This window comes from Hyperolius riggenbachi, chromosome 2 (genome assembly GCF_040937935.1).
Source record: "Hyperolius riggenbachi isolate aHypRig1 chromosome 2, aHypRig1.pri, whole genome shotgun sequence".
Lineage (NCBI taxonomy): Eukaryota > Metazoa > Chordata > Amphibia > Anura > Hyperoliidae > Hyperolius > Hyperolius riggenbachi.
The window spans coordinates 150,233,753-150,260,706 of record NC_090647.1 but is presented as its reverse complement, the minus strand read 5'-3'; the positions used below and the strand labels follow the sequence as shown (position 1 = coordinate 150,260,706).

General features: G+C 43.5%; 1 protein-coding gene across 2 annotated transcripts; it reads right to left on the bottom strand.

Annotated features, from left to right (window-relative positions):
• Positions 1-26,291, bottom strand: DDN (dendrin). 2 transcript variants are annotated; one of them, XM_068267684.1, is made up of 4 exons: positions 26,197-26,291; positions 18,258-18,446; positions 12,119-15,715; positions 1-2,014 (listed from the first exon to the last, which is right to left on the bottom strand). In XM_068267684.1, the coding sequence occupies exons 2-3, from the start codon at positions 18,443-18,445 to the stop codon at positions 12,145-12,147; spliced, it is 3,759 nt and encodes a 1,252-aa protein (XP_068123785.1). In that variant the 5' UTR covers position 18,446; positions 26,197-26,291; the 3' UTR covers positions 1-2,014; positions 12,119-12,144. The 2 variants fall into 2 exon arrangements, with proteins under 2 accessions (XP_068123785.1, XP_068123784.1); XM_068267683.1 differs by lacking the exon at positions 26,197-26,291 and adding an exon at positions 18,659-18,750.
• Between the last annotated feature and the right edge of the window lie 663 nt (positions 26,292-26,954).

Below are 26,954 nucleotides of genomic sequence, written 5' to 3'. Positions count from 1 at the left end.
TCTGTTTCATCTTTTATTTATGACAACATTTTGAAAACATATAGACCTTTTGCATAGATGAACAAGAATAGCAGAAACACTGTGAAATGTTATTGTACAGTATGTTATGGCTTTGTGGTTGGATTATTATGGATACTGTGGGTTGTATTATACTTTTGCATGCCATTTACTCCGCAGTATCTGGTCTATAAAATACATGAAAGCAGAACTTTCCTTTCTGAAAAAAAGGAGATTTAAAGGTTAATCTGAAGTGAAATAATTATGGAGACCACCAACATTATTGCCTTTAAGAACATGCATATCGCCTGACTGTCAGACCTATCTTTGGCCTAAGTTGCTTCAGTCACACACAAAGAACACGCATGCAGCTAATGAAGCCATGCTTCACTCGAAACACCTGATCTGCACACTTGTGTCAGAAAATACATACAGATCATGAGATTGACAGTCAGTAAAGTAACACCTGTTAAAGGGAAGAAAGATGGCGCCTCCATCTGTCTCTAACTACAGCCTTAAGTAAGTTTGCTGTTAACAACATCAGAGTAATATATTGGAACAAATGGAATATACTGTATATTTTCCAGTTCCTATAAAGTCATTAAATAATTTGTGTACTTACTATTACTTATAAAACCTGGAATAGGGAGGCAGCGTAAAGGTAAAGAGATCCTCAATTACCGGTAAGTGCAGCATTACACTATATTTTACAACTTTGGAAAGAGTAGGAAGGCTTTCCAGATTTCATTCTATTGGAATGAATTCCCTTCCCTTCTTGTCACTTACAGCTGTCCTCAGAAGAAGAGTTGCAGTTAAAGCTTATGTCCACACTAATTTTTTCTTCCGTTTACCTCTACTCAAAAATACATTTTCCAACACCCTTCAACACCCCTTTCATACTAACATACAAGTGTACTGGGTAGCTTGTGCTGCTTAAAGGAAACCTTAACTGAGGAGGGATATGGATGTTTGCTTTTAAACAATTCCAGTTGCCAGGCAGCCCTGCTGATCTTGTTGGCTGCAGTAGTGGCTGAAACAAGCATATGCAGCTAATCCAGTCTGACTTCAGAGCACCTGATCTGCATGCTTGTTGAGGGGCTGTGGCTAAAAGTATTAGAGACACATGATCAGCAGGAGAGTCAGGCAACTGGTATTATTTTAAAAGGAAAAATCCATATCCTTCTCAGTTTAGGTTCCCTTTAACTTCAAATCACTTCATGCTGTCTGAACAATAACTAGCAGTAGAAGGAGGATGAGTATCAGGAAGGTAATGCTCCATCTTCCCATAACCTCACCCGACCACATTCTCTATATATCCTCCTTAATATAGCCCCTCCCTCAGGCAATGATAGGAAATGTAAGTGGCTCACATATCAATGCCCTTCCCCACAGGAAACAGCAGGAAGGCTAGTCAGTGACAGCATGCACCGCATCCCCTCCCAGAAGGCACTGCAAGAGGCTGGACTTATGCAATGATGTGGTAGCCTGATTCCAGAGGTCTCTGGGTATTGCGCCAGAAGAGAACCCTGATGAGATGGCCAGGAAACCGTTCTTGGCTATTCACTTAATATCTCACAGAAGAATTCTCTCCAATGGGAACACACCAATAAAAACCTGATAGAGTGTCTAGCTGCATTCCATCTAGAGAATTGCCAGAGGTATTCCTACCACCATTCCTTACGCCACTGTAATATATCTATGGCTAAAAATACAAATGTATTTTCTTGAAGTACCTGACATATTATATGTAAAGCAATATAAAACAGCACCCTTTTAATAATAATTATTATTTACATGTTTCCGGTTATTATTTGAGTAGGGCAGTCCTGCTAAAGATGTGTGAGAAATGTCTGATGAGGAGGACTAGCCTGCCAGTCATGTCTGTCACTGGACAAATCTACGGTTTCCTTGGAAGGAAAGAAAGCTGGGGAGTAGAAAACACGTATGTCCAAAAGATCCTGTGCTTCATCTTCTTCCATTCGGAGACACTTGGCCGATGCGTTTCATAATGACAATTCTATGGGTAGAAAAAAAGCAATAAGAGAAGAATCTTTGTTAGCAGTTTCCTCTTCTGTGCCAATTTAGTTTAAACCAAACCTGTTTACTAACAAGCCCGGGGCGTAACTAGAGGGGAGCAGCCCCTGGCCAAGAGCGGCTTTAAAGACAAACAAAGACAAACACTTATATCGCGCTTTTCTCCTGGCAGACTCAAAGCGCCAGAGCTGCAGCCACTAGGACACACTCTATAGGCAGTAGTAGTGTTAGGGAGACTTGCTTATGGTCTCCTGCTGAATAGCTGCTGGCTTACTGAACAGGCAGAGCCGAGATTCAAACCCAGGTCTCCCGTGTCAGAGGCAGAGCCCTTAACCATTACACTGGCCAGGCACTTTAGGGCCCCAACTACTTCCCTTCCTCCGACACAGGGGGACTGCACTTCAGATCAGATGTTTTGTGGCTGCACTTGTTATGGGTGTGAGGATCATGATGGCCACACTTGTTTTATGACGCTTTTGAGATGGTCCCTAAGGCCGTGAAGGGCACCAAGGGAAGGGGTGTGGACATTTGGAGGGCCTCATCAATAGTTTTGCTGAGGGGCCCCATGAATTGCGACTGTAATAAGCAACAAGTAAGTTTGGATGTAAATTACCATACTTTGCCATATAAGCAATGCTCTGCATACAGTGGGGGACATTTATTAAAGGGACACTTAAGTCAAACAAAAAAAAATGAGTTTTACTCACCTAGGGCTTCCAACAGCCCCCTGCAGCTGTCCGGTGCCCTCGCCGTCTCCCTCCAATCCTCCTGGCCCCGCCGGCAGCCACTTCCTGTTTCGGTGACAGGAGCTGACAGGCTGGGGACGCGAGTGATTCTTCGCGTTCCCAGACACATTAGCACCCTCTATGCTGCTATATGGTATATGATATATGCTATAGCAGCATAGATGGCGCTATTGTGGCCAGGAATGCGAAGAATCACTCGCGTCTCCAGCTTGTCAGCTCCTGTCACCGAAACAGGAAGTGGCTGCCGGCGGGGCCAGGAGGATCGGAGGGAGACGGCGAGGGCACCGGACAGCTGCAGGGGGCTATTGGAAGCCCCAGGTGAGTAAAACTCATTTTTTCTTTTTTGACTTAAGTGTCCCTTTAAGAGTGTCTGTGACAAAATATTAGTAGGTTTTTAGAAATCCGTACAGAACTGTCTCAGGCATCTTAAGAAGAAATCAGAGAGTTCAGATTCCTTCTAAAACTGTTGTATAATAGGAGGAGCTAGGAAGGTCTCTCAGACAGTGCAGTGTGTGAGGGAAATTGCTGTTGCTGAGGTAACCAACACACCTGCTGTATTGATAGCAGCAGGCTCTAAGGAGAATTTCAGCAGGGGGGAGGAGCACCACACAAATCATGTCTAGCCTGCACTCTGCAATCATGTCTAGCCTGCAATTCTACATCTGTAGAAATGCTATCAAGCACTTCTTACTCGGCAGCATTTTAGGGATGGATTTGCACTTTTCTCAACTGTAGTGCAGCTCTAGAAATCCACGCTAAATTGCCACTATTCCTAGGATTTAAAGAGAACCCGAGGTGGGTTTGAAGAATGTTATCTGCATACAGAGGCTCGATCTGCCTATACAGCCCAGCCTCTTTCGCTATCCCAAACCCCCCTAAGGTCCCCCTGCACTCTGCAATCCCTCATAAATCGCAGCCTCGCTGTCGACACACAGCGTGCGGGCTGTGTTTTTCTCTATAGTGTCAGTATGCTGCTCTCCCCGCCTCCTGCAGAACTCCAGTCCCCGCCTGCGTCCCTTCCCTCCCCGCTGATTGGAGGGAAGAGATGGGGGCAGGGACCGGAGCTATGCAGGAGGCAGGGGAGCAGCCGAGACTGACACTACAGATGTAAACACAGCTCCACACAGCTGCGGCTGTGATCTATGTCTGATTGCAGAGTGCGGGGGGACATTAGGGGGGTTTGGAATAGCAACAGAGGCTGGGCTGTATAGGCAGATCCAGCCTCTGTATGCAGATAACATTCTTCAAACACACCTCGGGTTCTCTTTAAGAAGGTTCTAATTATCATGCAGAACTATTCTCCCTGCCGGTTAGAACAGATTAAGATGAAAAAACTGTCGGCAATTCGTTGATAAATCTCCCCCAGTATGCCTAATAGTGTCTCCAGAATGAAGATACAATGCATCAAAATGACTGATGATGTGGAAGGATGCCCTTCATCTAAGCAGGGGTCTTCTGCTTCCCACAACATTAAAGTTGTGGATGCTAACTGGCTACTAGATTACATGGCAAACAAACATATGATGCACCTCTCCAGTGCATTCATTTATACTAAATGATGTCATCACAGCCAGAGGCAAGCTGAGGGCAGTGCTAAGTAGTGTGTAGTGTTTAGTACCACTGGTGTAACGTTATTGCTGGTTTAGAGTGCTGGGCCTGCTGTGTGACACTATTAATGTTACTATTTCACCATCCTGTGTTCATATATGTTCTGTCTTCAGTCAATGTTTTCTCCACATGCTTGTTCCAAAATCTAGTTTTGTCGCTTACAAAAATAAGTGACTTTTCCACGCAGTCCCGGCGGTGTTAATTACTATACCCCCTCCAGGCCGCCATGGATTCTGGGCAAGGACGTAATTTAGCTACAAGCCACTGCTGGAGGCCGGAATATGCTGTTTGTAAAGTAATTTGGGCTCCGTCTTGACAGCACCCAAAGAACTGTCTGAGCGCTGCTATAGTCGCAATTCATATTACGGCCTATGGGGGCGCCCAGATTTCAAGCGCTGTTTTGGGTTACGATGAAACATACAACACCTTTGTAGGGATCACCTTCTTCATTAGGTAACCCGCCTGAAAGTACTGAAAGACTATCAGATCTCAAGCCCATGTAATTAGTAAAGTGTATCAGATAAATCAGATAAATGTCATTACCTAATCTGTACAGTATATACCTAGAGAGCTTATTTATAAAATAGAAATCCACTTTCTTCTTGCATTGTACTGCTCTTGAAATGGACTAGGCTATATATAAAAAAAATGTCTCTTTGCAAAGTTGTGGCCCAGTGAAATGTGCAGTGATGCTCCTGTGCTGGTTACTGCACCCAATTGGTTAATTGCAGGCAAATCATGTGAGGAAATAAAAATCCTGATACCAGGCAATGCAGCATGAGAGCAGGAAATTATCCTCTGTAAAAGCAATTGTCATGATTATAATTCAATGGGGTTAAGCCTGAGTGGAAGGGACCAGAGCCAGATTAAGACCATACAGGGCCCCAAGCAGAGCAATACATTTAGGGGCCCCCTCCTCAGCCACCCTGCACTGCTTGGTCCTCTGCGCCGCCCCCCTCCCCTCCTTTATTGCAGCAGAATCCATCCTCCGCTAGACAGCTAAGGTTATGTCTGTACTGTGTGTTGACCCATTTGTGTCATCTAGTGGATCAGTTGCCGATCCCCAATGGGCAACTTCCATCGTAAGTGTGTACATGTCTAAAGCCTGGCTTGCTAAATATAAATGGCAGGGCTCATATTACTTCAAGGACTCACCTGACGAAGGTTTGGAAAGCCGAAACGCGTTGTGACGTCACTGACAGAGGACCATCAGGATGTTAGCCTGCTTTCCCTATTCCAGCTGGGACCGACCACTACTGGCCAAAGTGACAGTGACAGGACCCAACCTGAGGTCCACTAAAAGTTTTCACCCTTGAGATGTGTTTTAACTGTCACTTCTAGTAAGTGCAATGCTTTTATTGCGTGAATAAATCTCCTTTTTTTAACATACTACACAATTACATGCAGCAGAAGCAGGTGATCGAAAACCTGTGGGAGGTGGGGCTTCATTTGGGGGTAGGGCTTTGTTCAGGGGTGGGACTTAATCCAAGGGCATGGTGCCACCCAGTGCCAATGGCACTCCAATGGAACACCTTTGGTTTAAAACGGCCTTGGTTAAATCATTGTTTTATGGTGGCACATCCTGCTAAAATCATATTTTTTTGTATGTATGTATGTTTGTGGGTTTTTTTTTTTTTGGGGGGGGGGGGGGGGGGCTCAGCTGTGCAGGTTGTGATCTGTTCATCAAATTTCATTGAGTAATCATTTAAATTTCAGTTGCATTTTGTCAGATCAAGTTTATCATTGATCAAATTATCGATTTAGATCTCTATATTCATGACCACTGTCAAGTATTCTCTCTAACTGACATAATTCACAAAGCTTTTTCACCTGTTTTCACCTTATCTATGTTACTTTTTTAAGCTTCCAAAGAGCAAAAATATAATGGAATTAAGGTAACAAAAGTAATATTGAATTGAAGTTAATCAGGAATAACTTACTTTTAGTGTTTATTTTGTTTGTACAGTAAGTGTGCTGAAAGGTTATTTTTATCAGTTAACGGATAAATAACACAGTTATAAGAAGCATTGTGAATAGAGCCCAATGACAGTAAAACATGTTTATTCTATTAGAGTGGGGAAATGTTAGAACCTTTTTTTAGTTCTAAAAAACATTGGGGTTGATTCACTAAGAAAATAGCGCTAGTAGACTCCTGTTACTCCTGGACCACCAAAAAGACCACTCACCTACCGCCAATGAACAATGCAGAGGCTGTGGAGAGAGTTTCCAGCTTCAAATTTTTGGGAGTCACCATCGCTGAGAACCTGTCCTGGGCTGACAATGCTTTAGCTCTAACTGGCAAAGCACAACAACTGGAAGGAGGAGAGGAAAGCGCCGGCACTTGCTGTCATACACTTTATTGAGACAATGATAAAATTCATGCAGGAAATTCTTCCAGACAAAAAACGGAATAACACATACCGTGGGTTGATGCAACAGGTGCGGTGGGTGGGGTGCCTGACGGCCGTTTCGCGCAATATGCGCTTCTACGGAGGCTATACGGGGTGGTCTCATCACAGGCTGGCTTATAAGCCCATCCTAGGCCTGTGCGCGGCGATCCGCCGCCGAATATGCCACCTCCCCCAGGTCGTGACGTCACGCCTCCCCATTGGCCGCTCACCAAACAGGGGCGGCTGGAGGCAAGTGACGTCATACACATCCTGACTACGGTGGCTCGACAGGGGAACACTGTATTAGGTTTCCCAGGCAACCAGTGCAAGTCGAGCCAACAACGTAAGTCAGGAAGTGCTGCTGCCATCTTGTGGCCAAAATGGAAATTGCAGCCCCATAGCTACAAAGTGCGTAAATAGTGCAGAATCAATGCTGTTTATATGTAATGAGAGAAAAAAATAGTAGATGGAATATCACTCATCTTCACAATTTTTAAAACAGTGTTTTTAGTGTCCCTAGGCTCACTGAGCCGGCTAAAGTGAAAATTATGCAAAACTCATGTGATGCTCAAATTATTAACAGTGGTATTGTTCCATAATAAAAGGGTGGCTGGTTATATAAACCAGAACAAACGTGAGCACCACAAAAACTTGGTGCATCATATTGTGATCTACTGTGAAAAACAAATATGTAGTTGTTCGTGAACAAGCAGGATCAGTGGTTCCAGGACCATAATTGTTGCAGAAACGCTTAAAACCATTTGTGCTCATAGATGTGGTGGGGGACATATTGGAAACTTAAAAACAATGCGTGAGGGAGGGTGTAGATGTTGGTTCCTCTCCCTCACTGGAAAGGTATAGTAAGCTTCGAGGCAAAGGGCATTGGTACATATAATATTAAAACTGCTAAGGAGACATAAAAACGGGCCTATGTGTGTGGAATAGATCACACCTGCATGGCAGGAGCCATCCCTACACAATTTAGACACACTAAGGAGAAAGGTCAAAACATAAGGCCATAAACCAACCATCACAGCATACATAGGTCTAAGGGAAAGGGAGTTTTGCATAATTTTCACTTTAGCCGGCTCAGTGAGCCTAGGGACACTAAAAACACTGTTTTAAAAATTGTGAAGATGAGTGATATTCCATCTACTATTTTTTTCTCTCATTACATATAAACAGCATTGATTCTGCTCTATTTACGCACTTTGTAGCTATGGGGCTGCAATTTCCATTTTGGCCACAAGATGGCAGCAGCACTTCCTGACTTACGTTGTTGGCTCGACTTGCACTGGTTGCCTGGGAAACCTAATACAGTGTTCCCCTGTCGAGCCACCGTAGTCAGGATGTGTATGACGTCACTTGCCTCCAGCCGCCCCTGTTTGGTGAGCGGCCAATGGGGAGGCGTGACGTCACGACCTGGGGGAGGTGGCATATTCGGCGGCGGATCGCCGCGCACAGGCCTAGGATGGGCTTATAAGCCAGCCTGTGATGAGACCACCCCGTATAGCCTCCGTAGAAGCGCATATTGCGCGAAACGGCCGTCAGGCACCCCACCCACCGCACCTGTTGCATCAACCCACGGTATGTGTTATTCCGTTTTTTGTCTGGAAGAATTTCCTGCATGAATTTTATCATTGTCTCAATAAAGTGTATGACAGCAAGTGCCGGCGCTTTCCTCTCCTCCTTCCAGTCATGTTGTAACTTGGGCCTGAGCACGCTGAAGACACACTTTGTTTACACCTCCGTCTGGGGCTGCGCAGTGCTCCCTCTTCCCCCTCCTCCCCTTTCCTGGATGTGGAGCGACCTTTGCAGTGCCAGCAGCTTCTGTTTTCTTCTCTTACTGTCCCAACAAAGCACAACAACGCCTCTACTTTTTGAGAAAACTAAGGAGTGCTAACCTCCCACAGAAGCTGCTGGTTAATTTCTACAGATGCACTATAGAAAACGTTCTGAACAATTGCATGACGGCCTAGTACAACAGCTGCACGAAGGCTACTAGAGAAGCCCTGAAGCGAGTTGTTAAAACAGCAGAAGCCATTATCGGCACTGAGCTACCATCACTGGAACTCTTGTATAATACTCGCAGCGTGAGAAGGGCCAAAAACATTATCAAGGACAACACTCACCCTGGAAATGCCTTGTTTTTAGCTCCTATCAGGTAAACGTTTTAGATCAATCCGCACACACACAAACAGACTGAAAGACAGCTTTTTCCCATCCGCCATAAACTTGATGAACTCTGAATCCTCTCTGAAATAATTAACACTATGTACAAATTGTTTAAATATCTGTAATACCTGGCGACACTAGCGTGGTGACGGGGGTACGACCCGCACCAGGTGGGGTGACCCCAGCCACCCTAGAGGGGGTGCGCTGCATGGAGGGGAGAGCCGCAGCCATGTCCTCCCTTCTCCCAGGGCTGGCCTCCGTGCTCCCCCCTCCAGACTTCATAGAGCAATGCGCAGGGGAGCCTGTACTAAACGACTCACCTCCCTGCGTTCCCATCGCCGCTCAGTCGCCGCTGGTCCTCTGCTCGCTCTCTGCATACGCTGATACACACACTGCTTCCGGCTAAACAGTGAGGTGAGGTTAGGTCACTTGCCCGGAGGTTTGCCTCACCGTGGCGCAAGTGTCTAGTATAATATACTTTGCATGCAAACCATATTGGAAGCTAAAGCTCCTCCTAGTTTAATAAATGTTAGCACTTGTCTTGGATGCAGGGCATGCATTTTTCAGTCTAGAAGAGGCGGTGTATGCCTGTGCGATTAACCATTCAATTGCAGCATGTGTTTAGGGACGCGCAGCCTTTCCCCCCCACCTTTTCTTAACTTTGTAACTATGTAACTGTCAGGTTAGCTGCTCCCAGCCCCTCCTCCTGAGTTTCCTGTTTGCATAATAAGTAGTAGCAGATTTGCATATGATTTGCATCTGAATTGAATGCAAAGTGTGTAGAAAATCTATTTAGGTGCTGCACACTGAGCTGGTGGTCATTTCGGATGCAGCCTTAGTGGTATGCGCTGGCGTTCTCCTCGCTGTTCAACCAAATGTAAGTTACACATTTTTTTTGCTTAGCTGCTCCCAAGGTTTTAAATTTAGGTTAGGTCACTTGCCCGGAGGTTTGCCTCACCGTGGCGCAAGTGTCTAGTATAATATACTTTGCATGCAAACCATATTGGAAGCTAAAGTTCCTCCTAGTTTAATAAATGTTAGCACTTGTCTTGGATGCAGGGCATGCATTTTTCAGTCTAGAAGAGGCGGTGTATGCCTGTGCGATTAACCATTCAATTGCAGCATGTGTTTAGGGACGCGCAGCCTTTCCCCCCACCATTTCTTAACCTTGAATAATGGACTGGTGCTGGCGACTAGGAATGGAGGATCGTAGGAGGACGGCGTGGGACATGACAGCTGCAGGGGGCCGGTAGAAGCCCCAGGTAAGTGTTAGTTGTTGGTTTTTTTGTATGATCCACAGAACCCCTTTAAATAGCGCAAGTATCAGGAGTTTACTGGCGCCATTTTTCTTAGTGAATGAACCCCATTTTGCCTTACTCCCTGTTGTCGTATCAGAAATAGCAGAGGAATCTCTATCTACAACGGACACAAATAGCAAAAAGTTATTTTGTCTCTCTCAAAAGCAAAAACAATGGTATGGCCGGTGGTTCAGATAAATTTCTAATTTGGTTTACAAATTTTAATAAAGGACCTACCTTACCCTACTCTTTTGTACTGTACTTGTGTACTCGCCATACATCTGCCTTGTGTTGCAATAACTTCAAAATTCGAGTACAATGAGGGTTGTATAGAAAGTAATGTCCATTTGCCATTTTCTCCAAAAGTACAAAACCCAAATGTGATGCTTTTACGTTACCAGATAGAGTAAGCATAATGCATGCCTTGACTTGGATACAGTTGATCATTAAGTCTTTCTTAGGCTGCAAGAGTACTGTGGCATCAATGGCTTAGTCCTCCAATGGTTCTCTTCCTTCTTCGCTAGCAGAACACAAAGGGTAGCCTTGGGGCTTTTTTAGTCCAACCCTGTACCACTAAAATATGGTCTGATACTGTCCCCTTTGTTGTTCATTATATACATGCTACCACTCGAAAAAATTATCCAAAAACACGTTTGGACATACCACTGCTATGCTGCTGATACCCAGCTATATTTATCGTTCTTACCCTACATGACAGACTGCATTCTAAAAAATAAACACACGCTTAGCTGAGCTTCAAGAGTGGACAAATGACAACTAGCTTAAACTAAATGCTGACAAAACTGAGGTTCTTGTCATTGGAGGTCAGTGCCTAGCAGCAAAGCACCTCCAGCACAACTGAGGGTAGGGAACTCACACCTTATTAGCTCCAACACTGTGCGCAGATTGGGTGTACTGATTGATAGGGAATTAATCTTCAGGAATCAAAGTTCAGATGTTGTGAAACATGCAAAAAATATCATTCAGAGGATATTCCAATACTAGTCATCACATCACGGCTAGAACACTGCAATGCACTTTAAGCAGGCCTAAGTAAATACCTACACTGCTCAGAGCTTGTACAGAATGATGCTGCAAGGATGATAACAAGCCAACCCCACCATCGACACACAACACCAATGCTTTGCTCACTCCACTGGCTACCCATAAAATGGCATGCTAACATTCAAATATCTACATGATCTGGGCCCTGGATACCTGAAGGATTTGTTGCAACTTTGTCACACCTCCCACGACCTTATATCAACAAAATTGAATAACTTGATGTCATGCTGCCCCTACCCTTTGAAATGCCTTGCAACACACAATCAAGACATCTCCAAATGAACTGAAAATCCATCTGTTTATTCTGGCATTTATGATCACATAACTTTTTTCTCTGTAATACATCACAAACCGCAACTATGTACTGATGTAAGACAAGCTTATAGGCTCTGGGTCCTGCAGGAGAAAAGCATTTCACAAACGTGTGTTGCTGTTGTTGCTGTTGGATATAAACCAGAAACAAAGTCATTTGACTTCTTGACCAAAGATGACTGTATGAACGGTTTAAACATTTTCACCCATCTTTGCACATTACTCTCATCAGTTGTCTCCCCGCCACACACATTCATGAGCATTTTGCAGCAGCAGTACATCTGTCTTTGGACAAAAACTTGATAGCTATTCTGTTTCTGCTTCATATCCAAGGTTCTGCAGTGCCTAGACATACACAAATAAAGTATACATGGACTAAGAGTTACTCTATCTAGTGGTATAACAGCATCGCAGTTGGGTTAATAGTTTCTGAGAAAATGGCAAAAAATGCCTTACTTTCAGCCAAACTGTCATATTGCTCACACCAAGTTACCTGGGGCTGATGGCACTGTGCGGCTGTTAGTTGCCTTCACCATCAAAGAATTCTTCGGTTTTATTGAGATCCTGAAGTATCTCCTGGATGCAGCTATTCAGATCTAAGGCTGGTTCCTGTGGCAGTACCTGGAAACCCAATGGCTGTTCTGCAGAATCACTGTGTTGGAAGGATGCCAATGGAGATGGTGTGTCTTCCATAGGCACATCTTCACTATTTTGCTTGCATATATTCTCTGTACTTGCAGTATCATCAGAAAAAGAATCTTCATCATTCTCTGAGTCACACATTATTACAGTAACTTCAGAATCTGATGTATCAGAACTACCAGCAGTTATACTTTCAACTGGTAGCTGGACCTCATGATGAGCAGAGGTACATGATCTCTGATCTGTATCCTCATCAGTGTCGGAATCAGGGGCGGTGTGGCGTCTGATACGTGACACGGCCTCTCTCAGGTCTTTGGCAAAGTAATTTGGCTTTCTGGTGTACGCTCTAACTTGGGGTTTTATTGAAGGTGCTTGAACAACCAGATGGCTAACTCTTTTAGTAGTCTGTGGAATGATTGGATGATCGGGCACATGAGATGTAGCATGGCAGGCAGATGGTGTGGATTCTTTTTCACATTTACTCCTCTTTTCTGGACTCCGATTCACAGGTATGGGCTGCTCATTGTTTCTGAAATGTGTTCCCTTACTGTTGTGTACAGACATACAATTATCTTTAATGGGACATTGGTTGTCTTTAGCCTTTGACATACAGTTATCTTCCTCTAGCCTTTTAGTGGCATGCAGTTCCACAATATTATCTCTACAGATTTCTTCCGTGACCATGGGTTCAAAATCGTCCTGGTGCTTCTCAGTCATTGATAATTCAAGAGTCGTGGAGTCACTGCCTTGGCTCTCATCTAAGATAATGTCCTTCGGAAGGTAAGTGTTTAATTTTTGTGTTGCTGAGGTCTGATTATATAAGTGTAATTCTTGTACACAGCCATGATCCAATTCAGTTGTTTTTGGTAGCATTTCTGAAATAAGCGTCTCAGTGGCAGATGATTCAGGCATGTTGACCTCGGTTTCTTCTGTGTGAGAAGCTGACAGAGTTTGTTTTGAGCCAAAGTTTTTAGTGTTCACAGTAATGTTACAGTCCATTGACTTTTGAGTATTAGTGTGAACATCACAATCCCCGGATAGCTCTGTGACCTCTTGAATACATGGGAGTCCCTTACAATTTCTCAACTTATGTTCACTTCTACTGTTATTTGCAAAAAGATTTTCCTGAAGTGAATGGTACTCATTATCATATTTTGGCACTGACACGTTTGCTTTGCAAGAATCTTGAGCTTCATTGATGGATTCTAAATCACTCATAGAAATACCCAAGATACGAACTGCTCGTTCCTTGAGGCTTGGAGCCACTCTTTCTGTGAAGAGCTCATTAGACTGGTAATTATCTGAATGGTTTCTTGGAGCTACTCTTTCTGTGAAGAGCTCATTAGACTGGTAATTATCTGAATGGTTCCTTTCCTTTAAGTTTTTCACTGTTGAATCTGAAGCATTCCTTGGAGGAGGTGACCAACTAGGTGTTATCTCATTATTGGAGGCACCTGGAGAATGCTCTTTACCAGGTAAAATCTCTTCTTTAGATGTCCTATCATATATGATTGTAACTTGCTCCATAACTGGTGGAAATATATACTCTGCCCTAACTAGCACACAAGTTGCATCTATGACAAAGAAGCCATCATTCTCTTTGGAAGACAAAGGCTGTTTTTCTGCAACGTCCTTTGCGGTACGTTTTTTCTTACCCATCTTACTGCTGTGTGTAATAGAAGGCTCAGAAATATTGTATTTCCTCTCTAGCTTCAGGTTATCTTCATCCTTCCACCGATAACGATCACGGCCCCTGCCTGGCAGAGTATTGACTTTTCCAGGTTCTCGCCCCTTGGGTAACCCAAGATCTTGTTTGGATATGCTTTTATGTTTTATTGGGTCACGATGAGTTATGTCCTCGTACTTAAATGTTTTCATATAGTCTTTGTTCAAAGGAAGAGTATGACTCTGCCAACCATAGTCAGTTTTATAGGCTGCAGAATTTGAGTGAACTCTAAGCTTTGGCTCTTTACTAGAATTAACTCTTAGTGATCTTCTCTGTTCAATCTCTGTATCATGGTTTCTGGATTCTTGGGTTGAGTAGTTTCCTCTTGACATTTTATCAATAGGCTGAAATATTCCACTTGTATAACTGAAACCTAACTCTCGTGGCAGTTTCATTCCATGCAGAGGAATCGGTGGACGTTCATCAAATGAATGCATTTGCTTCTGACCATTATTTGCAGTAGTCTTATTTTTGAGTACTTCACTTCTGTCCTCCACTGCTTTGCCACTTACTCTTGGTAATGTGTGATGAGTAAATGGACCTCCTGGTTGAGGATTGGCAACTGTGCCATACATCATGCCATGAGTCTGATCATATTTAGATTTCTGGTCTGTAGGTATACTCGGGGCAACTGGAGAATTCCTTCCTTCCACAACTTCATATATATGATCTAGATAGTCATCAGAATTAGATGCTGCCCATGTCCTGAATGCCGGGGGAAGTTTTCGGTCCTGCATTACATTGTGATATGTGTTGCTATGTTTGGGCTTCTTGTCTGCTTTTCCCCGGTTCTCTCTCACGTTGGTGTCTGGTAAATTTATTTTGGCAGTTCTTTGGTGATCTACGCTATACCTTGGCATTTTTTCTCTACTTTCTTGGAAATCCTCTCTTTTGTTTAGTACAACTGATTCAGTAGTTACTTTATGGTAGGGTCCCTGAATGTGAATTAATTTATCTTTGCTAACAGAGAGGGTCCGATGCGGATAATCATAAGATGGTGGTGGAACATATGGTGGAGGTCCTTTTCTCTTCCTCACTTGCATCACATTTTCTTTTAATATTTGCTGTTTGGGGACCACATAGTTCACATAATTTTGCTCAGCCTGGGACTTACTGGCTTTCTCTTGTGAGGTCTCTGAACTGACTACAGTAGTGGTTGTAGATTTGGAATGTTTCACAAGCTTGGACCACCAACTTTTTTTCTCCTGACTTGTTGCCTCACTGGGTATTATCACTGATTTTGTGTTCTCTAATGAAGGTAGATCAAGTTTATTTATTTGGGATAACATCTGATTCTGCAGTGCCTTTGGTGGATAAGGTAAAGGTTCCCATTCACCTGATTTTAGTACTTTCCCCTTATTCTCCAGGGTATACTCAGGCTGCCATTCTCCATAGAGAGTATCCACTTTTAGAAGCTTTCCTTTGTAGTTGTGTTTACGGGAAGGTGAATGGTTCCCCATTTCAGCATCTCCAGGCGACTTGTGTCTTCTTCTTTCGTACCCTGAAGCTTTTCTTGTAGTTGTATCCCAGTCATGCTGAAATCTGTCTCTTAACCTGGAATCACCAATATGTTCCAATCTCACCATAGAGGCCGCCCTACTTCCTGGTGGTAGGAATGGTTCCCAGTTTGTAGAGTCTTGCAGAACCGTAGAGTGTTGCAGTCTGGAGGATGGCCATTGTCTGTATGGAGACTGGTCTCTCATCGGACCTTTGTTATCATACCTTGAAAACAGTCATTGAATATATTAAATTATTTAGGTGGAACTCAAAAACTCATTACAGAAACATTTATTTACATGATTCATTTTTCAGGTGCATTAGTGCAGAAAATATGTGTATTCATCTATGAGAATTTGTTTTGTTGTTACTTTTCAAAAATCATCATCAGCAGAAGTTGTACAGTATTCCGAGCTGTCTGCATAATCAACTATATGGTTTTCTTTCAGGAAAGTTGGCAGAATTTATGTTGATAGGGACTAGAAGAAGAAGACCCATCAAAAACAGCACCACTCAGGAACTCAAGATATCATCACGCATAGCCCTAAGTATCAACCAGGAAGGGGGTTCCGGACTGCTGATGCGGCGGAAGCCCATCGGTTAATTGCTAGCCCATTACACATTTAAGCAGCCGAGCGAGGACACATGATACAGAGGCTGTGCTGCTGAACAGACGTTTGTTAGGTAAGAACCTTTTGCATTTTTGTTTCTATTTTTGATCTCACGAGGCTAACTATATTATAGTCTACTTAGAACGCTTTTTTACTTAGACACTACGTTAGACCACTAGCTAGGATGCATTCTGTATGTACAATGCTTGTTTCATTTATTTCATTTATATTGGGAATACAGACTATTATAGGTACTGTATATTCTACCAGCTATGTGTCACTATGCAATTAGTTCTATTATACGTATCTGTTTTTCTGATGGCTGTCATTATATTATACTGTTTCGCTATATAAATTTGGGGGTATAATTTTTGGGGAAACATTTATTTATAACAAATAACTCTGATCTAAGTCTACAGGTATTGTACGTATACACATTATGAGTACCTATAGCTGTTTATCATGGTTGGTACCGCTACTTTTGACACTCTAATATACAAAGACTTTTGTTCAACTACTGTCTGTTCATTGGTCCTTAGTCCTTTGTCCTCTGATCTTATTTTCCCCAGCTGTTCTCCTTTGATTGCCTGATGAAGCAGGACTTTTCCCGTGAAACGTGTTGCATGCTGGAGATCTAAATAAATGGTATTTTTGTAATAAAAATAACGAATCCTTGTCTGTTTACGTTAGAGGGAGGTAAGTCCACTAACTTCCCCCTTTTAAACTGTTTTTAGCTGGTTTCACTCTACTTTGGCACCTCTGTTCAAAAGTTTTGCATTTAGCACCACTCAAGAGTATAGTTTCAAAAGCATGTATACAATAGTCTTCATTATACAGATTAAATATAAGACACCTTTAGTAGCACAAAATTAAAAAACATTAAAACAGACCATGTTGTCCTAAATCACTTTGCTGCTACCTATCAGAGGCGTCTGAGCCATTAGGCAGCTATAAATTCTTGACTAGAGCGACAGGAGGAGGGAAGGGCGCTGCTGCACTGAGTAGTGAGAGAAGAAATGCCTCTTAGCTAACTCAGGTATCAGTTTACACAGCAGCAGCAGCAGCGCCTGACTCGACTCCTGATTCACTGACTGATTCATTCATTTCCTTCAGCTCAATGATTCAAAGAACCACAGTAATGAATGAGTCAGTGAGAGAAGGCACTCATCCTAGTCAGGGATCCGAGTACAGTATCAGCTCCTGAGTCCTGAGATTCATTCAGTCCCTCTCCCTCTGCTACTGGTAACTGCATGGAAGTAGAGACTGTGTAGCAGGCAGGCATTGACTTGTGTCTGCTGTATTCAGGTTTGTTGTTGTAAGGCAATGTGAAATTCTAGGCTAGCTGATAAAAGTGCAATTAGAGGGCAGGCAACCTGGTAAATATACACAGCATGATGCAGAGGAGAGTCCTTGGGAAAAAAAATCTGTCTGGTCTCTCCCCATTGTTAAAATGACTGCATGTGCAGATAAGGTGTTAAAGTGGATCTGAGATGAACTTTTACTCATTGCATAATTGTGTTCCTTACATATAGTTTATAGGGCATTCCTCAAGCCAAATACTTGTTTTGTTTTGTTTTAATACCCTAATTTCCTATAAACTAAACAAGCCACACCCACAGCTTCTCCAGAGTGCCTTGGCGCTTGCAAGGGATTGTGGGATTTCAGTCTGGGCAGGTGAAAAAGGTGTTACTAGCTATAGATTTCAGAGGCAGAGTTTTCACAATCTGAGAGCTGCAGTGCAGATACAGATCAGTTGCCTGTGTAATGGAGGAGATAAGAGTGGAGTTTTCACAGAATATGCAGATTAGCATGCCTAGATACAGATAAGCTTGCCTGTGTGTGTAATTGTGTAATAGTGACAAGCAGAAAACATGTCTGCTCCCATTGTATCACAGGAAAAAATATTAATATACTGTTGAAGCTGTTTGAAGATAGATTTGCTGTGTAAACTATCTAAACTTTAGATAAGATATATAGACAAGTCACTTGTTATATTTAGTTTTTCATCTCGGATCCGCTTTAAACAGGTTGATCTCTTGAGTGGTGCTGTTTTTGATGGGTTTTCTTCTTCTAGTCCCGAACGTATGGTTTTGGGCCCTAGCACACTCAAACTGTAGGTGTTGCGGACATTCTCTCTAGAATTGATGTAGATTTACCTTCCAGGAATAGTGCCATATTTCCCTCTGACATCGGCAGGTCTCCTGGTAATGTCAGAGACTGGTCTGTGTGCCTGTCGCTCTCTGCCTGGTAGAGTGCTGTATTTCAGAGGCGTGTCTGGCACTCTTCTGTAATTAGAGCTGTACACCCAGGAGCCATCTATGTCCATCCATCTGCGACTATCCATCCTGGCAAAATCAAACAGAATATAGATCGTATAGAGGAGAAATACAGCAGAGAATGGCATGGTCCTATAATGCTAACAATTATATAAAAGGACCACTTAACCGTAAAATATTTAAAATTTAAAATACATGTAAACACATGCAAATAAGAAGTAGGTTTCTTCCAGAGTAAAATGAAACATAAATTACTTTTTTCCTATGTTGCTGTCACTTACAGTAGGTAGTAATCATCTGACAGACCTGACAGGATTTGGACTAGTCCATTTATCTCTTCATAGGGGATTTTCAGCATGACCTTTATTTTTATTTTTTTTTATAAATACCACCCTTTATAAATACCCTCCTTGAAAAGGATGTATACAAAGATGCTGGCCGGCCTCCCTGCTCGCTGCACACTACTGTATTTTGGCAGTTAGACAGAGCAACTGCTATTCACTAAGTGCTTCTGAAAAGAAAGAAAATCCTGAGAACACCCCCCCCCCCCCATTAGGAGACGAGCTAGTCCAAAACCTGTCAGATTTTTACTATGTGCTGTAAGTGACAGCAACATAGGAGAAAAGTAATTAATGGCACATTTTACTCTGGAAGAATCGTACTTCTTCTTTGTATATGTTTACATGTATTTTAAATGTTATGATTTTTGCAACAGTGTTCCTTAAGGCTGGTTTCACACCAGGACGTTGCATTTTAGGGGACGTTATGGTCGCATAACGTGCCCCTAACGCAATGCCTGGTGGTGCAGGAGAGGACGTTAGAGTGAGCCGCCTAACGCGGCTCTATCCGCATAAGGTCTCCCAGAGTGGAGAACACAAAGAATTGCAAGTGCAGGGTAATCCTGTCAGCAAACTTAGGCGCAGCAAGTGTACTTATACCTGCAGTCCCAGATATAGGGCTGAACCAAACAAACTATCTCCTCTGCCTCAGAAAGAGACTTAAGTTTCACATAATAATGCAAGTGGGGTGTAGCTTGCGGGTGGTGGTCCTAGGCGCTGGGAGAGATTTGGACCCCGCCGGTACTGTTACCTGCATTTGAATGCTTAGATCAATTAACAGGTAATGCAGCTCTTAAGTCACATAGTAGTGGTTAGGAGGGGACATAGAGACTGGCTGCACACGCCACCTCTGCTGCCACGTAATTTGCATTATTATGTAAAGCATAACAGAATCATAAACAAGAGGCCACAAGGCCAGTTTTCTGGAAAGGAAATAAATCTAACCTTGAGACACAACAGAGTTTCTTTATGCTCTAATAGGGGTACAGACCATACACCAACAGCATTTTTCTTTTTTGACCTCTAGATGTCCTGTTTTTATGACCATATACTACATTGTAGAAAAGCTGAGTGACATTGAGGACACCATGAGGATCACTATGGAATACCCAGATAAGTCTCTGCTCCTACTTACTATCAAAACATACCCATTCAATAGTTTTTTAAAAGGACAACTATCAAAATTAACTAAAATTCTAAATGCCAGATATATTTCCAGTAATTACGTACTAGCAAATAGCAATACTGGCTATTAGCTCTGTAGGTACGTGAGGTTTACAGAATGACAGTTTCTTCAATAGTTGTCCTTTAACCTCCCTGCCGTTCTAAAAATTAGCTGCGCACGGCAGGGAGGGTGTTTTTTCGCATTTTTTTTTTAGCATGTAGCTAGCCTAGCGCTAGCTACATGCTTCCCCCCCTCCCTGCGGCGTCCACCCGTATGCGCTGATCGCCGCCGGCACATATGCCCATCCGGAAATCCCGTTCTGAACGGGATTTCCATGAGGGCTTCCCCCGTCGCCATGGCGACGGGCGCGATGACGTCACCGACGTCGTGACGTCAGAGGGAGTCCCGATCCACCCCTCAGCGCTGCCTGGCACTGATTGGCCAGGCAGCGCACGGGTCGGGGGGGGGCACCCTTTTTTTTTTTTAAAAAAAAGAGGGGTTAAGAGGGTTTTTTTTAAAAAAAAGAAGGGTTAAAAGAGCCTGAAAGGACCTCATCAATCCATGCCATGCACTTGTGAGGACCAGAAGGTCCAAAACAGGCTGTATGGATGCTGGATTGATGTGTAAAATATATAAGCTATAGCCTCACTATACACCAGCGGTTCTGGATGTGTGCCTGGCTTTCAAGGGCATAAAGAGATAATTTGCCTATTCAGGAGTGATGCATCATGGGAAACCACAGTTGCTCTCTTAAAATATACCTGAAGTGAGAGGGATATGGAGGCTGTCATATCCATTTCCTTTAAAACAAAGCCAGGTGCCTGGCACTTCTGCTGCCCTTTTTGGCTGCAGTTGTGTCTGAATCGTACACCTGGAACAAGCATGTGGCTAATCCAGTCAGACTTCAGTCAGAAACATCTAATCTGCATGTTTGTTCAGGGTCTATGGCTAAAAGTATTAGAGGCATTGGATCAGCAAGACAGCCAGGTAATGTCCATTGTTTAAAAGGATGTAAATATGTCAGCCTTCATATTCTATTCACTTCAGATGTGCTTTAAAGCTGAAGTAGGGCAAATACCTTCTGTTTTAAAAAGGCAAAATTATACATCAGGATCACTGGTGCAGACAGTAGAACATCAGCAGCAGAATATGGATGTTACGGTTGGCTAGCTCGGTTACCATCATGGGACTGTGTATAGAAGCTTTTCACTACATAGGTACTGATCAATGTTTGTAGTGCTCACACATACAGAGCATACAGAGCCCACACACAGTTTTATTGAATTCTTATACAGGACTGAGTTCCATTAAAAAGGGATGGGTGGTAATATTAACACAAATGAAATGAGCACTGCTTATTAGCATACAAAGGGAGGCCCCAATACCAGAACAATTGATCTGCCAATGAAACTGTAATTGTTTAGATCTGGTTTGTACTGATTGTTGCAACTCCTTAATGCTGCTTGGTACACACAATGCAATTTTCTGATAGATTTATGGTCAGATCAACTATTTCCAACATGTCCGATCTGATTTAAAAAGTATTTTTTCATAGACATGAACAGAAAATTGGAAATCATTTTGGACATGTTGGAAATAATCAATCTGACAGTAAATCTGTCAGAAAATTGCATTGTGTGTATTAGATTTCCAAGACAATATTTCAACCTGTGAAAACCCAGGAAGTGTATAAATAGTATGTTTTTTATAAAGTGTCTTTACACTCCTCATAACAGTTGCCTGGCAGTCCTATGGATTTCTTTGGCTGCAGTAGTGTGAATCACACACCTGAAACAAGCATGTGGCTAATCCAGTTATTCTTTGATTGGCATGCTTGTTCATGGTCTGTGGGGCTAAAGGTGTCGAAGGCAGAAGACCAACAAGACAACATTGTTTAGTTGGAAATAAATATGCCAGCCTCCATATCCCTCTTGGTTCAGGTGTGCTTTAATAGCCTTTGCAACTAACAAGTAAATAAAACACATTGTGGGTACCAGTGGCGTAGCAATAGGGGTTGCAGAGGTTGCAACTGCATCTGTGCCCTTGGGCTAGAGGGGCCCCAAGAGGCCCTCCTTCAACCACAGTATTAGCTCTCTATTGGTCTGGGGCTGGTAATAATTACTTCTATAAATACTATAAATAGTGGTAATTATTAACAAGCTGCTCCCTATCCCCCTTCTTGCTCCTCTGACACTGTAGTTGTCCTTGGTAGGTTTTGGTGCACCGTATCAATTGTTATGTAAAGAATACTTGGGGGGGGAGGACATGTAAAACTTGCACTGGGGCCCATAGCTCCCTAGCTACGCCACTGGTAGGCACTACTTATAAGCAGATAGTAGTCTTTATTTCTTATGAACAAAAAGTGCATCAGTATACCACTTACAGATACAGGCTAATATTCTACCATGAACATAAGTGCATAGCCAATCAAAGCAAACTATCACCGCTTAAAATACACATAACAAGAATATTGAGAAAAGTGTCTAAAATCATAAGAACATCAAGTGTTCACTCACCTCAGCTACAGCCGACCTATTCTGCAGCCCCTGCCAGTCATCTGCACTCAGATTATATTTGTATTGCTATAGCCTCCTCCAGGCTAAGGAATCTTAATAATTCCTGGTCATATGTAGAGACAAACAAGCTAAGCATGTCTTCATTACTTCCATCAGTGCAACAGAGACTCCCCCAGGTACACTAATGAGGGACACCGCATAAAAATAGCTTACCAGTCACACTGAGTAACATCAGCTCTTATCTGACACCATCATTAATATTGAGTAAACCATCATGTAAGAAGAATGAAAGGACAACAGAAGTGAGAGGGGATATGGAGGCTGCCATATGTATTTCCTTTTGAGCAATGCCAGTTGCCTCCCTATTCTGCTGATCCTCTGCCTCTATTACTTTAACCACTTGCCGACCGCACGCTTATACCGTGCGTCGACAAAGTGGCAGCTGCAGGACCAGCGACGCAGTTCTGTGTCGCCAGCTGCAGGCTGATTAATCAGGAAGCTCGCTCGAGCGGCTGCTTCCTGTCAATTCACGGCGGGGGGCTCCGTGAATAGCCTGCGGGCCGCCGATGGCGGCTCGCAGGCTAAATGTAAACACAAGCGGAAATAATCCGCTTTGTTTACATTGTACGGCGCTGCTGCGCAGCAGCGCCGTAAGGCAGATCGGCGATCCCGGCCAATCAGCGGCCGGGGATCGCCGCCATGTGACAGGGGACGTCCTGTCACTGGCTGCACAGGACGGATAGCGTCCTGTGCAGCCCGGATAACCGGGGGGGAAAGGTAGGAGAGGGAGGGGGAGAATGTCGCCGCGGACAGGGGCTTTGAGGTGCCCCCCCCCGCAACATGCCTGCAGGCAGAAGCGATCAGATCCCCCCTGCACATCATCCCCATAGGGGGGAAAAAAGGGGGGCGATCTGATCGCTCAGCGTGCACCCTGATCTGTGCTGGGGGCTGCAGAGCCCACCCAGCACAGATCACAACAAACAGCGCTGGTCCTTAAGGGGGGGTAAAGGGTGGGTCCTCAAGTGGTTAAGGCTGCTTTGACAGTAAGATGTTACACGTTAGTGCAGCCTGTAACGCAGCTCACCGCACAGCAATGAAAAATCAATGGGCTGTTCACAGTGCCCACATTGCGTTATATTGCAACACAGCACGTTTAAATAAAGTGCTGCATGCTGTGCGTTCTACGCGGCTAAGCCGTGTTAGACTGAGTTAATTAATATTCACTGCACTGTGATGTGCAGTGTTTACTTTCCAGGAGCGGCCGCTCTGTGCGGCGATTGGCTGGCAGGACCACGTGATGCGGATCACGTGGTCTCCGCATCCCAGAGCACAAAAAAGGCGCACCAAAAGCTGCATGACGCAGCTCTAGGTAGCGCCCTGCTCCAACACCACCAGGCGTTGCATTAGGGGCACGTTATGTGACCTATAACGTCCCCTAAAACGCAACGTCCTGGTGGGAAAGCAGCCTTAGCCATAGACCTTGAACACGCAGATCAGGTGTTTCTGACATTATTGTCAGATCTGATGAGATTAGCTGCATGCTTGTTTATGGTGAGACATTACTGCAGCCAAATAGACCAGCAGGGCTGCCATTCAACTCCTATTGTTTAAAAGTAAATAAATACGGCAGCCTCCATATTCTTCTCACTTCAGTTGTCCCTGAGGCCCCTTTCACACCGGCGCGTTGCAATATTCTGGTTTGCCACAGGGTAATACCAAGCCAATGAAAGTCTATGGGGCATGACATATTTGCCGCATGGCAACTCTGGAGAAACAGCGCGTTGGTAGGCAACGACAACGTGCACCAAACCGGAAGTCATGTAAGTCTATGGCGATGCAGATTTTTTTTTAAACGGTTTTTGTGGTCACGTTGCAACGCACCTGCGTGGAACTGTATTTTTTCAATACACTTCCACAAAATTCATTTTTCAGCCACAGGAAGTGAGCACTAGCCTCACTTCCTGGGGGATTACCGTGTTGCCGTGTGATCATCTGATTACACCACACTGCTAACGCTGCCCTGCGGTGTGAAACCGGCCTTAAAGAGACACTGAAGCGGAAAAAAATATATGATATAATGAATTGGTTGTGTAGTACAGATAATTACTAGAACATTAGTAGCAAAGAAACCATTCTCATATTTTTATTTTCAGTTATATAGTTTTCTTATAACATTGCATCATTCTCTTATATTTGCAGTTTACACACTACTCAGCATTCTAAATGATTTTACAGAGCAGGCCAGTGAATTTTTGAACTGTTCTCTGCAGGAAAAAAAAACAATACAGCGCCAGACACTTGAGATAATAAGCTTCAGAAGACAGAGCTCTCTGCGACTTTGAAAGTCGTGGAGCTCAATGGCTTTTTTTTGCATAGATAACGACTGGAGTTTCTTAACTCTTCCTATACTGGAAACAATTACACTGATGTATTTGATCTTAATGTTTTATTTCTTAGCTGTACTACACATACAAATCATGATATCATAATTTTGTGTTCGCTTCAGTGTCTCTTTAAATAATGCAGCCCTATTCAGTGCCTCATTCATCTAACCAAAAGGCATTATCCCTCCTATCTGTGCCTTAGGGTACATACACACATCAGACTAAAATGAAAGATCACAGACCAATCTTACCACCCTTCATGTAGTATGAGAGCCATACTCTACACAGTCTTTTCTATGGAGCTGAACTCAACATCAGAAAAAAATCTTTGCAAGATGCTGCACACACAGATGCTGTACAGACACAAAAGATCAGTATCTGCAAAAGATCTGTTCCTGCCAAAAATCCATTTCTGCAAATTGCAATGATAGTCTATGAGATCTGCAGATCATCATACACACATGATTTAACTGACATTCATCTGCAGATCAGATCCACCAGGATGGATTTTCAGGTCTGCAGATCTGCAGATGAATGTCAGTTAAATCATGTGTGTATGATGATCTGCAGATCTCATAGACTATCATTGCAATTTGCAGGAATGGATTTTTGGCAGGAACAGTTCTTTTGCAGATACTGATCTTTTGTGTCTGTACAGCATCTGTGTGTGCAGCATCTTGCAATGATTTTTTTCTGATGTGGAGTTCAGCTCCATAGAAAAGACTGTGTAGAGTATGGCTCTCATACTACATGAAGGGTGGTAAGATTGGTCTGTGATCTTTCATTTTCCAAAGACTATGGTCTGATGTCTGTATGTGGCCTTACTCATTCCACAGCTAATAGCATTAAGTATATCCTTTCACCATAACTCTAAACGTCTAACCTCAGTCTTTACATTATACCTATCACTAATCTATGTCCTGAATTATTGGTGACATTGAACTCTGACAATACTTGCTAGATTTTGTTTTTAATCATTTAAGGACGACCCTAATTGAAATCTGCACTGTTTTGATTCTGCTGTGGCAGGGCGTAGAATTCGACTCACCGACTCCGCACGTACTCACCGCTCCCCCCGATCACATTGCCATCTCCCCACCGCGGCTCACTCGCCCTGCCGTCTCTATGATGGCAGAGCCCTGTGAGCCGGTCAGGAGCCGATAAGTTTACAAGGACAAGACATGTCAGAAATGGCCCTGAGTCTACACCTGAGTGGGTCCAGGTAAGACAGAGGTGCCATGAAACTGCTGGTAAGGGGCGGGGGTGTTGATAGCTGCCCTAGGGCAGTAAAAAGTACAAATCCAGCGCCCTCACATGCTGCGAAGATGTATTACACATGCCCAGGAAGGATTACCGATAGGAAAACAATGAGCCTTAGTTTAGAGATGGACCAGGTAAATAAATGTGTACACTCACCTGCGCACTCCCTTCTTCCTCTTACTAAATACAGCCCCAATAGTGATCTCCAATTAGCAGCGCACTTCACACGATTCTGTGGCTCACTTGGTTGATGCTCAGCAAAGGATGCTTCTTTTTTTGTATAAAATGCTCTGAGCTGAACAAATAGGGATTTAGCAGCACAAGAGGTGCCCATAGTCAGCAGATTTCAGCTGCCCTGTCCTCCTAGCACAACAGAGAAAACAACTCCCCAGCACATACAATAGAACAGGAGAGAAGCCAGGCCTGGCGTCTGCATGCTGACCAAAGTCCCAGCACTTCCTCTGCATGGCAGTCCCAGCGCTTCCTCTGCATGGCAGTTCCAGCTTACACACATCACTTGTCCTGGTTGGGGAATATTTGAGTTTATGTCTTGGCTAGAAAGTAACAAGCTTGAGGTGCACATCTGGCCACAGACATAAAGAGATCATATCCATGCCTCAGCCCAGCATCCTTACAGAGAGGTACAGTCAGGTTCATAGAAGAATCAGCATATTCACATACAAGGCAGTCCTCCTCCTGGATGTGAGATTATTGCTTTGTAAATGTGCTGCTTACTTATGAAAGATGGGATTTGCCCCTTAATTTTATCTATTCTCTGAAGCTTACATTATGCCTAGGTTCACAGTGGTCAGCTGCATAATGCACACATTATAATGTGTGTGAACTGCAGTGGAGACTGGGCATAGACTTTATTGCAAAGCCTGCATGCAGTGACTTAGGATAATGTGATCAGT